At 35.1% G+C, this 13,047-nt stretch overlaps 1 protein-coding gene across 5 annotated transcripts in view; it reads left to right on the plus strand.

Annotated features, from left to right (window-relative positions):
- DACH1 (dachshund family transcription factor 1) overlaps positions 1–13,047 on the plus strand; it is a gene marked incomplete at both ends in the record, with an annotated part of 419,718 nt that overhangs the window by 227,277 nt on the left and 179,394 nt on the right. For 3 of the 5 annotated variants that reach the window (XM_079721820.1, XM_079721821.1, XM_079721823.1), the window contains one exon: positions 209–370. The exons of the other annotated variants lie outside the window; for them this stretch is intronic. In XM_079721820.1, the coding sequence (XP_079577946.1) occupies positions 209–370 (162 nt within the window). The remainder of the gene's footprint in view (positions 1–208; positions 371–13,047) is intronic. 5 annotated transcript variants of the gene reach the window in all.

A 13,047-nucleotide genomic window follows, 5' to 3' on the forward strand; every position in this document is an offset into this window, starting at 1 on the left:
TTGCTAATATTGAATACGGGAGTTCAGAGAGCACTCTATGATATCAACATAGTTTCACTGGTTAGCTGGGAATGAATATATGATATCAGAGTGCTGCATAAAGGAATCAGATACTTCAGTATGTTGTATATGTGTTCTATAAAGCACATGGACTCTTAGGTGAAAAATCAGAATTTGAATTACCTCATTTTTAATGTATTCTTTGAAGGTTTGACAGCAGCAGCTGCAGCAGCTGCCGCTGCTACCAACGCAGCGATCGCCGAAGCAATGAAGGTGAAAAAAATCAAGTTAGAAGCTATGAGCAACTATCATGCCAGTAGTAACCAACATGGAGCAGATTCTGAAAATGGGGACATGAATTCAAGTGTTGGTAAGTTTTATGTTCACTGAAACTTACTGTGATCATTTTGCTACTCAATGACTTTCTTTCCCAGAACAAAATTATTGGCTACCGGTTCAAGAAGTTGGCCCCTTTAGCTTTGAAAATAGTGTACATTTTGAAGAAACCACTTAGCCTAACAACACACACTCTAAATAAATAATTAGCAACATTTTTTTGCAGTACGCGGGCCTCTCACTGTTGTGGCCTCTCCCGTTGCGGAGCACAGGCTCCGGACGCGCAGGCTCAGCGGCCATGGCTCACGGGCCCAGCCGCTCCGCGGCACGTGGGATCTTCCCAGACCGGGGCACGAACCCGTGTCCCCTGCATCGGCAGGCGGACCGTCAACCACTGCACCACCAGGGAAGCCCAGCAACATTATTTTTAAATGTAGGAATTAGCTTTATGTCTGCAACCTCTACTGTAAGAATTCAGTTAACATCTTTCATAATACCAATAAGTTCTAATAGTCAGAATTCTAAAATATTGATTATAGATAAGATGACAGAAGAATATTTACAAACAAAACCACACACTAGCTTTTTTATTCTTAATGCATTGGCTATCAAATAAGAAGTGTGCCTTAGCAGCAAAACATATAAACTTAATCTTTTCATGTTCTGCCAAGAATAAGAATTATGCTGATAATTAATTCTTTCTGTATACATCCATTATCAGTTTCTGTTATTTAAGTAACTCCACTTTAATTTCTTAATTTGATCTTTTTCTTTCTTGAGGTATGGAGGGATGGAAAGTTAACCATTACTGTTTAAACCAAAAAGGAACAGCTTTCTCTTTGCAAAATTAATTTGGGTAATTTGTTTTGTCAAACACAACTTCAAATGAGGGTTAAATTTTTATTGATGATTTCTTTAGCATCTGTGGTTTGTGACATAAAACATTTTTTTCTGCCACTGCACTGTATTATTTCCCTTTAAAATGTAGAAATCATGCTCAAAATATAATTGAGCAAGAGAAATTTGGATTCTACAAGATGTACACAAGACTATATCCAACATACATGTTCATGAGGGACATAATAATTTATGGCAGTTCAATTAGATTTTCTTTTCTATGCAACATTTTATCAAATTATTTCCTTAGCTAATCAGCAGCTCCCTGCGTTCAGTCCATTGACCTACAGGTAGGGGGCGTGTATGAAGGAATACTGTGGACTTTAGTGATAGTCATTTTCACAACTGTTCATGGAATCATGTGCTAGATATGAGTAACCTAGTAGGAAGTAATTTTAAAACACATGCACAAAACACAAAATACCACCAATTCAGTGATGCCAAAGAGCAGCTTCTAATGTAAAAAGGGGAAAAATAGAACTTTTCAACAGAACTAGACAAGAGAAATAGAAAAGGAGAGGCGTTAATGGCTTTGACTTGAGAGTATGATAAAGAAGGAGGTAGCAATTCTTAGAAGGACAAAAAGATGTGGAAGAAAGCCAAAGACATGGCTCAAAATCTGAAAAGGACTAAGGGAAGTGCCAGCATTCGCATTTGCAGTGCTTCTATTGAGAAGATGGAGGGCAGTGGATGGTTTAGGGCATAGTTTACACACATCAATTTAAACTTTTAAAAGTTAAAAATGATATTGAAGTAAAATGAAAGAATTGTAATTCTCTTTTTAGAACTATTGACTACATATTATTTTAAAATACTAGTCTTTTACTTTGCCTAATAAAACAGAGCAAAATTGGACACTTTAAAAAACAAGTAATTGGCCACTCTAAACTATAGTTGTGATTCCAAATCATAATTTGGATTGTTTTCAAAATTTTAGGAGAGTAAGCCTTTAATGCGGGCTGTTGTTGATAGCTGGTGTTGTGAGCAGGGATCTTTAAGTTAGGCAATTTAATAACACTTGAACAAAATATATTACAACATTATACCTCTGTCAAATTTCCTGAGCAGCAGAACAGAAGCTGGCTTTGGAGAAACCAACAGGCATAAGATAAAGAGACCATAGCTCATACTTAAGCATTGGCATACACTTCATATTTGATATTATGGAATAATACTTGCCCTCTGACCAAATTGTGCTTATCATAATTATTTGGATAGTTAGGCTATCATAATGACTTAAACCAATAAACAATTGAAATTCCCTTTTGCGTTTTAGTTGGAAGAAATCACTTTTCTTCCATTAAGGTATTCACTTGCTAGTTTATATTGCTTTTTTTTTTTTTTTTTGACACCCATCATCCAATTTGAACCAGAAATGGAAATTTATTTGAATGTTCCTAGAGGGTCTTAATATTTTGAGATTGTGTTAACATTAGTGCCTTTGCTAGTCCCTAAATCTCATGGATCATGTATGTTAGAGATCTGTAGCTGATTTTGGGGGAAATGTTATCCATTGTCATTTTTATTCTATTTCACACATTACTGTCCTCTAAGAATTTGTGATTTATTACCCTTTCTGAGCACACCCCCTGCCCCCTTCTTCTGTACCTAGAGATCAGGGAAAGAGAGTTTAGGGGAGAGATGGGATAGAGTGGGGAAAGGTACAGGGCAATGGTGGGGACGGGAGGTTGAGCTTGCATAGATCACAGCGATTTTGAGCAATCGCTTTAAATGGGCTCCAGTCTTCTCTGGTTCTGAGGATAGTGCCTGCCTCATGGTAAGTGTTCCATAACTACTTGCTCCATGACTTTGGAAAGTTATGTGAACCTTCTGAGCCTCACATTCCACATCTGAAAAATGGCATAGAAAATAGTATCTGAATCATGAGATTGAAAGGAAATCATATTTGACAAGTGCTTATCATTTTATTCATTACAGTGTCTGTTGGTCACATTTTTTTGTTCACCCATAACATTACTCATGTGGGTATTGCTTTTGCTATTATTATTTCTCCCAACTTACTCTTCTGAAAATCACCTTCTTCCTCTTTTTACAGCCACCGACTGCTTCCTCCTCTGTTTTCCTTTTCTCTCTGCTAGATATTATTTGTTAAGCTGCAGGCCTGTGAGGAAATTTGGGGGCAGCTGTGACGTCATTTGGATTTTGTTGTATGTTTGATTTTAGCTTATTCTAGGAACACAAAAATAGTCCTAACACAGCCTCAGCACTCAAGGGGAGTACACTCCTGTGGGTAGGGTGGCTAAGTAAGCAGACAGTCATAACAGGACGTGGTGGATCCCCCAGGAACATCAGCTAGCACGGGGCGCTTAGGAAGTGGTATTGAAACCTATGAATTCCAGGAGGAACCCCAAGAATCTCAGAAGCCTTATATTTCAGAATACAAATGTACTGCTCTCACGAATCTGTCACTTGGCCCTTGGAAGTAGCGAAACCCCTCAGAGAGGTGCTACTTAAATGATGTATTGTTACTACTCAGCCCTGCCTAAATCCAGTGACATTTCTGAAGTCAGTTCAGGGTTCTATTTTCCCTTATACTCATCTGGCTCACGCGGTTTATTTAAATGTTTCAGGCTTCTCTATGTAGAAACACTGTTTCCCCCGTCCCACTTCCTCACCCCTTGGTTGTAAGTAAATCTTTAGTACTGCTAGAAAATAGATTTTGTTCTTTGCTTGGTTTCATTTCATTTGGCTTGATGAGGTGAAGGAATATTCTGATTCTAGAAGACCCTCTCTAGTTCTTAATATGAATTGTAAAAATTAGCCAGGAAAAAAAGGTGTTTGAAGAAACCTATGACACTGACAAATAATTATTTTATATCCCAATTTTACGTGGTAACCTTGAGCTTGCATCTTTCCAACAGAATGATAACTTTAGGAAGAAGTGAGGACTTCAGGATAGATCTGAGTGAGGCATCAGCAGGCTGAGTAAAATATATGGCTGTGTCGCCATTCTCCCTCATCCACAATCAATTGGATTCTTTTAGTTTAATATTTACTTGCTAAGATGAGATGCTAGTCTGCATGGTGATAAACAGTCTGCTCCTGGCATCTGAAGGTGACCTGTCAGTTCATATGGACAAATCTCCTGCTTACTGAAATGTACAAAATAGATCATTAAAGCAGGCAGGTGCTCATTCCCAGATTTAAATCACCACAGATTTATGATTTGAATTAATGCTTCATTTGGCCATAGAAATAGATGCTGAGACAAATGATATGCACTGGTTGGGGTTTCCATACTGTAACCATCCTGATATTGATTACTGAGATGTCTTTGCAATCTCTTGTTTATATCAAGTACTATCTTGTGACAGGTTGGCTGATACGAGCTACATTGCAGATAAGAAGGAAAAATGTCCTGGATTCTTTTTAGTGGCAACGCTATCCACAACATACAGGCCAGATAAATTGCTATTTTTTTGCTTTAAGGACTGATCTACATAACCAGCTTAAAAAATGCTGCTTGGAAATTGGGACTGGGATATTGGAAAGGCAGAATTTAAAACCGGTGAACTCAAGGTCAATTTCGTAGTCTCTATAGCTATGTTTTATCTGCTTATCTTCTTTTTTTTTGGCATCATGCACATTTTTTTTTTTTTTTTTTTTTGCGGTATGCCGGCCTCTCACTGTTGTGGCCTCTCCCATTGCAGAGCACAGGCTCCAGACACGCAGGCTCAGTGGCCATGGCTCACGGGCCCAGCCGCTCCGTGGCATGTGGGATCTTCCCGGACCAGGGCACGAACCCGCGCCCCCTGCATCGGCAGGCGGACTCTCAACCACTGCGCCACCAGGGAAGGCCCATGCACATTTTTGAGGGTACTAAATTAATCACAATCGATTTAATCTAAATAAAGGAAACTTAATTTTACTTCTAGTTTTTAACTGCTGTATAAATATTGACATAGTGAGCATCTCTTAGTAGTTTCTCTGTTATTTAAATACTTGCTAAACCTAATATCTTACCCCCTTAACTAATGACAACAAAGGAAACGACTCTTTAAAGATAAATACATTAAATATTATTCCCAAGTGCGAGAGTTTGTGGACTATAATTTACCAAGAGGCAGGAAAAGACTGCATTTTTACTTCTCTTAACATTTTATTTAAGGAAAACACTATGTACACAGTTTAAAGAATACTCGGAGGATTTAAGAAGGACCTTTGCCACAAGCTAATATCTGACTCATAGAACTGGTAAACAGCTATCAACAATAGTAGATTGCTTGCTTAGTAGGAAATGAGTTCATATCTATTCAAAATGTGATCTCAAAACAGATGTCCCAAGAAAATCTTATTGTTTAAACTATAGTCATAACTCCCGAACTGCTGTTATATCTTTAAGGAAGTGAAGTAATCTTAAGACTTCAGAATTTCTCTCTCTGAACACCATGGAAAGTAGGCAAGGATACCCTAATGCAGTGATCCACAAACTTGAACACATTTCATATGCCTGAAATGTAGGATTCTTTTGCATTTTTTTCAAACGTGTAATAGTTACAAAGATATAGGAGTTTCAAGTAAAAACAAGAGCTTGAGTTTGGGATTAAACAGCTGTGTTCTTCAATGGTATTCCTTACTCCTTACATCTGTCCATCAACCAACAAAACAAAACAATGAAAAAAAAAAAAAAAGCCAGGCAGATAAGGAGATAAAATGATCTTCCCTGGCTGACCATCCCCTTATCTTTTCTTTTTTTTAACCACTCCCAAAGAAATAAAATAGTTTACATTGCAGTCATTTCCTTTCTTCTATTTCATGTGTCTATTTGGAAGGAAAAATTAATTTTATGATTTCAGGAAAAAGTCTTGGAGACCTTGAGAAAGCAAATAAAAGGAAACTGAGAACACAGGCCACCAAGCAGAGCTCTGTAGTTGCACATTGGTTTCTCTGCTTTGGCAATGTTAATGAACCTCAAATCCTTCCTATAATTAGATGAGGGAATTGCTTATATTTTCAAACAGATGATGCTGCTATAATGAAACGATTGACAGGGAATTTAAGAGTGTCTACAGTAGTCATTTGGTTTCTGTTATTAAAAAAAAAAGTTTAAAAAGAAGATTGGCTTTAGACATAGGTCCTGAGAGAGGTAGTAATTTACATAGCATGCTATGACAGGTGTCTTTGTATAGGAAGGAAATAAAATGGAAGACTAGAGAAATGATGGGCAGGTATAGCAATTTTTTGGGGAGGGGGCGTCCTATGCTTATTCTGTGTAGGTTCTTTAAAAGGGGCCGAGACTCAAGAGATGGATCCGGATTGAGTGCACAGCTGTAACTGCTGATGAGCTAATTGCTCCTTATCTCTCAGCCCCATTCATCTTCATTTTTTACCAATTACTGAGAATTATCTGTGTTCTCAGTTGGATATGAGAGTTAATCCTTTTTGGTTAAGCTGGCAGTACTGTGAGCAGATTCCAAATCGGAGGGTGAAAAAGCCAAAGCAAGCTCACTCTAAAAATGTCTCCAGTTCAATTACAGTATCACTGATTCATAAGAAATTTGCCATTGTTTAACAGATTAAATGTGGATTTTTGTTTTTAACTTTCTTAATGTTTCTTTGCCTAACAATGATTGTTAAGCTCCTTCTTCCTGTCTGATGAGTAAAATTTAACAATATTAACAGCCAGGGTCTTGTAAACATGGAAACACACAAGACTACCCTAAAAGGCCAAAAAAATTCTGACACATGAAATGAGAAGTATTTTAGAACTGATAGCTTTCAATTTATATGTAAACACTTTTAATCTATGCCTTTGCTCTCTGTGGCTTCTCATATGGTGAGGAAAGTATGTCCAAACATAAATCTTTTCACAAATGTCACATTAGTGGAATTTTAATGGAAGGACCACATAAGCATCTCCTAAAAGTGTAGGAACTGCCATGGTTTGTAATTCAATTGATGGTGAATAAGCCATATGGTTCACATCATTTCCTATGCAAAAGATGTCTTCATATCCTGACATTTCACACAAAATTGCTTATTCCAGCAATGAAAAGCTAAAAAGTAGTAAGCTACGCTTTCATAATTTTCAATGCATTCTTAAATATTTAATATTTCTGGCATTTCTTCTTCATTAAATATTTTAAATAAGGTAGTCTAATGTGAAAATATAAAGAATAAATAGCTAATTTAAGACAAAATTATCATTTGAATAACTTGTAGTATGATCAAACAAGTCCTTCTAGATGCTTCCAAAAGCTGAGATCAGGGAGCAGAGAGCAAAATATGTCAGAAGATTCAGCTTCTAGTAATAACACTGCTAATAAATAACTTAGCTAGTTAGGTCTCTTAATTTCTCAGGTTTCTTATGTAATAAATAAGGAGCTTGATGCCCAGTCAACCCCTTGGTTCTAAAACTCTTTGATTTTTGAAATGAGTAGAAGATAAAAGGCAAGAAGTTATTCTTTACAGTGATTTCTAAAATGAAGTACAAAACTGAAACAACCTAAATGTTCGAAACGTGCCATCTTTATGTACATTGTAACACATCATTTCACAGATTATGTAACCATTACATATGACAGATAATGGTGGAAAATATTTATTTTGAATATAAGAAAAAAAGAGGCACATGCAGTAATAACTGGTCATTTTATTAAGCTCTTTTTCATGATTTTCTAGAAAGTGCTTGGCATCCTTTTGCATTTTTCCTCATAACATATTTTTGATCTTTATTGTCATATAAAAGAATAAAAACATTAATGGTCATAACAGGGCACTATGGAAAAAATACATTTCCACATTAAATAGAACACTCTTCTCATTTAAAAATATTTGAGCATGTATTTCTGTATCCACTCCTATATGTAAAGAAAATCATTAGAGTATGAACAATAACATATACTAGTTTTCTGTATGGATTATTAAATGTATTATATGGTGTAGATAAGCAGAATGCAGAGAATATTTCCACTTTTTCTGTAGTGTCTGTTTCATTTTCATAAAAAGTTTTTTAATTTATATTGACAGTTGGAGAGCATAAGTAGAAAATATTAACCCAATGTTTTCCTTTTGGTTTTAGTATTGCTTACTCCAACTAATGATAGGATAATGAAGTAAACTGATAATATAAGCATTTCATACTAAGAAATATAAATTAAATGATTTTATCTGATGCTGTATCCTTGTGTAATCATAAAACATAAGGATATGTAACATATATCCAATTGGATATGCTATATGGTAGACTCCATCACATTCTAGGAGATTGAATGCATTTATTACAGCCTTCAGTTTTCATTGAGGAAAGCCCTAAATATGATCGTCAACCTACAGCAACGTGCTATAATGTTTATAGGAACTTCAAAGTAACATATAGTGGGAGCAAACTTTTCAGTTTAAAATAACCCCAGGCCTTATTCAATCCTTTTAAGATCAGGTAACTCTTATTTTTTTTCATTAATATGATCCTCCATTATTTTATCTTATATTTTAACTTCATATGATTGATGACATATGATTAAAATAAACCTTCAACGTTGTGTTCTGTAAATTATAATGTTTGATGATATAAATCTTTAAATATCTCATGATGACCTAACATTAGAGAACATATTCTCTGAGCTGTTACTAAGGGTGTTGTTCATGGTTTAACATTTTGTGAGCGTGAGCACACAAGTTTCTAACCCTGAGCCTGTCATCAGACTTAGCATTTCACATTTATATGACTGTGATTCCTCTCTGCACTGTCCAAATATTCCAAAAGTGTACAAAGCCATTTGTATGAACCATGGCATGTCCAATTGAATACAAAATATAATAACTTAGTGATAATAAGTAAATAATATAGTAGTCGACATGAATGTCTAAAAATGTCAATTCACTTATGATGAAATAATGTGGCATACATCATCTTGCAGGCTCTTAGTACCCCACTCCCCCAAATTAACCTGGATCATTTGGAAGACAGGAAAAATAGAGGATTTAAATATGGTTTTCTTTAACAGCAGGTCATAATGGAAACACAGACCCTTCCATTCAGTGCTGAGAGAATTACCAGTTTGATAATGATTAGGAATGTTGTTATTAAAACAGTATGTGCAGTTCATTTTCAACAGTTTTGAATTAGAGTCTGCACTAATGAAACGGATACGGTTTCCTTCACAAAGGGCAGATCTGTTAGTTAATATCGCTGCAGCAGTGCCTCGCAGACCATGCCTTTAGCTCTATTTGTATTTCACAGCATGATAAGCAAAGAGTGTTGATTTTCAAGGATCCTGCTGATGAAAGGTAATGGCATTATTACATCTTTATCTCAAAAGCAGAACTGAGTGGTAAATGATTTTTTTTTCTCTGTTGCACAAAAGATTTCTTGGTTAGAAAGCCTTTTTTATTTCTTTACATCGTTTTCGTCTTGGAAATGATATGTTATTATTTAATGTCTGCACAGCAAGCTTGAAAGCACCTAATAGCGAATGGATTGGAAGTGAAGTACCTCCTGCTCACAGATATGGATCTTCTCAGTCACACGCTGTACCAGCTGTCATCCCAGCCATACTGCTGTGATTTAATTAGTCTGTTTATGTCCTTTCTAATAATATTTCCATCTCTATGAAAGGGCAAATGCGACAGGGACTTTTTCCCTTTCTGGTTCTGCAGACTGAAGAATGTGGCCTACATCTGATATGTGAGGACACGGGATTGAATCACCATTCCTGTCACTTCAAGCTGTTGACAAATTGTTCAACCAAGAAGTGTACTTACTTCCTTGGGGTCATTTGTAGGCAGGGAGTAATAATCTGCATAGGGACAAAGAAGAGAGGATATTTGTGTATATGTGAGCGTGTGTGTATCCAGTCATCTATGTATGTATGTGTGTGTACACACAGGCTTATGCAAATACATATATATGTGCATGGGGGTATTCTAAAGTTAAAACAGTTTATAAGACCATGTGAGCCCTGCATTTTTATCAGTGCTGTGCGTGTCTTTAGGGCACATATTTAAGTCTTTTTCATCAATTGATTTCATACAAAATTACAACATTTCAGGAATTCTTGGAAAAGTTTTTCCTTTTTCTAAATGAAAATTCAAATAACAAGTCATTTACCTGGAATTTTACTTGTACAACTGCATCGATTGGGGGTTTTGGAGAGATCTTTGTTTTATACAGGTATTACATTTTAGGATATCCAGGGAAGGAAGACTTCACCATCTTCATAAGACATTTAATAGTTATATTTTTACTTAAACTTTTTCTAGAAAGTATATTTATTTTTTTTCTTTTTTTTTTTTTTTTTTTTTTGCGGTACGCGGGCCTCTCTCACTGTTGTGGCCTCTCCCGTTGCGGAGCACAGGCTCCGGACGTGCAGGCCCAGCGGCCATGGCTCACGGGCCTAGCCGCTCTGCAACATGTGGGATCTTCCCAGACCGGGGCACGAACACATGTCCCCTGCATCAGCAGGCGGACTCTCAACCACTGCGCCACCAGGGAAGCCCTAGAAAGTATATTTAAATGAAGAGGATAGCTCAGGTTCAAAACAAACTAGCTACCACACAATTATATAAGAATGTATAAGTTAATAAACAAACATAAAAGAGATATGACATAATTAAATATAATGTGGTGATTGATAGTCTATACTCAGGCACTATGCTGTTTGAGTGATTCAAGCCTACTTCAAAACGCAGTGGCCTTGTAAACATTCTTGATTCTGCCTTAGGATTCTGTGACCTTCTAATGTTTCATGAGACACAGATCCATATAATAGAGATGGGGGAAAATGATTTCTAAAACCAGTCTCAGTTCATTTTAACTTCATTCATATTTCTCTTAGAAAGAAACGTCTACCTCTTTTATAAATAATTGGTTAACTAGTTCTCTGTGTTTTAGCTGTTTTTTGGAAATAGATTATTTTTCTTTACTTCTCTATGGTTTATGTAAGTGCTGAAATTGTGTTACAAGGTTTTCTGAGATATCTTCTTTCTGGGTTATCTCACTTTTGTTTTTATATTTCTGTTTTTCCTCTCTCATCTTTTACATTTGAATAATCCAACTATATTTTTGGAGCAAGATTTGTTAAAACAATGAGTATATTGACAATATAAATCCAATATTCATTTTACGTGAAAATATCAAGGTTAAAAATGTTAATCTTACAAAGGTGGTCAAATTGTTTTAAAATGATTTCCTTTAGCAATCTAAATGTCAGCCTCCTAGAGTTGCCAGTTATAATGAACACGGCATGTATTTAGTTTCTTTTTGCGCTTTCATGTACCTACCACTGTCAAACCTATGCCTACATCAAGAGGAAAGGTCAGGTTCTAAAATCGTTTAAAATAAATATATCAAAATGAGCATCAAAATTAGAAAATGTCTTATATCTATGAGTAAATGATAAGACTATTTTCAATCCTGTAGATCCCTCTTCTAGATAATATATTACCTTAGCAATTAAATAGCTAGATATCACACTACACACACACATATGCACACATGCAAATGTGCACTCACACACACAAGTACCCGTATGTTTCAGCTCTCAAGAAACTCTCATTAACTTACTACTAGTATAAGCTGAATTTATTAAATATATTTATTTTTTAAATTATTTTATTTTGGAAAAATATAGAAATACTTATTTGGTTATCTTTCCCCTAAGGTGTAATTTCACTGTTTCCTCTACATTTGCTATACTGAGGAACGTAAATGTTGATGATTAAGTTATCTTGACATGAACCATTTTGATGCTTTGAAAAAACTCACCACGAAGGATTTGATGGTATTTTTTATTAATTGGATAAATGAATTGTGAGATGTGTGATTGCATGATGAGGTACTCATTTAGTTGTTGCTTTTTGCTTTTACTAATCTCTGTCATATTGGATTTATAAATGGAATGGAGTGACCTTTGAAACTGTGATGGAAATGAAGAGATAAACACAACTTGAAAGGACAAACCAATTAATATCAATGTGTTAGTTACACATACATGAGGAATTTTAATCCTATGCTCTCTACAGTAAAGTTGTGAATCATTTGTAGAGAAAAGGAGCACACTTTTTGATAGTTAATGATTTTAATCTTATGTTTTCCTAAAATTTTTAATTTTATGTAACATCATTATATAGATAACACACAGTTAACTTGTTTTTTGTGCATGAAATGTTGACACTACCTTGGAAAGATTGACGAGATACCCTTTTAATAAAAAAGTTAAGCATGTACATACACATATTCAAACATGTACACATATAAGGCACATGTACACATATAACATGATCTAAAATCATATTATATATTTTTAAATAAATATATTTTAATCTTGATTATAGGAAATCTTTAAATAGACCTCTCTTTTGTAAACTTAGACTCATAACTGATCCTCTGCCATTGACCATAGATTACTTTCTAAAAAAATCCAGGTTCAGGAATCATAAATAAAGCATTTATTATTTTAAGCTCAGGAATCATAAATAAAGCATTTATTATTTTAACCTGTTGACCTGTAATGTTAAGAAATATTTTTCAAAATCAATAATATACTTGAGTATGCTTTTAAAATAAAATCTGAATAGCCAATTTATACTTTCTTCTTACCTCATGCTTTCTTTCTTTGCCTTCCCCCCTTTTTTTTAATCTAATTGGGCTTGTTTTTATAAAAATGAAAAAAAAAACAGTTCTACTGTGGTGTGAATTTTAGAACACTTGTACATTCTATCCCCTTTAATAGCTTAATTATAGAATATAATCAATTTAATATACAGGTTTTGAAATATGGCCATTGATGCACAGCAAGGAAAAAAGTAATACAAGCTTGACGTTTTAAAACACCAGCATTGAAAGACTTTCAC

The sequence above is a fragment of the Hyperoodon ampullatus genome, assembly GCF_949752795.1.
Source record: "Hyperoodon ampullatus genome assembly, chromosome: 16".
NCBI lineage: Eukaryota > Metazoa > Chordata > Mammalia > Artiodactyla > Ziphiidae > Hyperoodon > Hyperoodon ampullatus.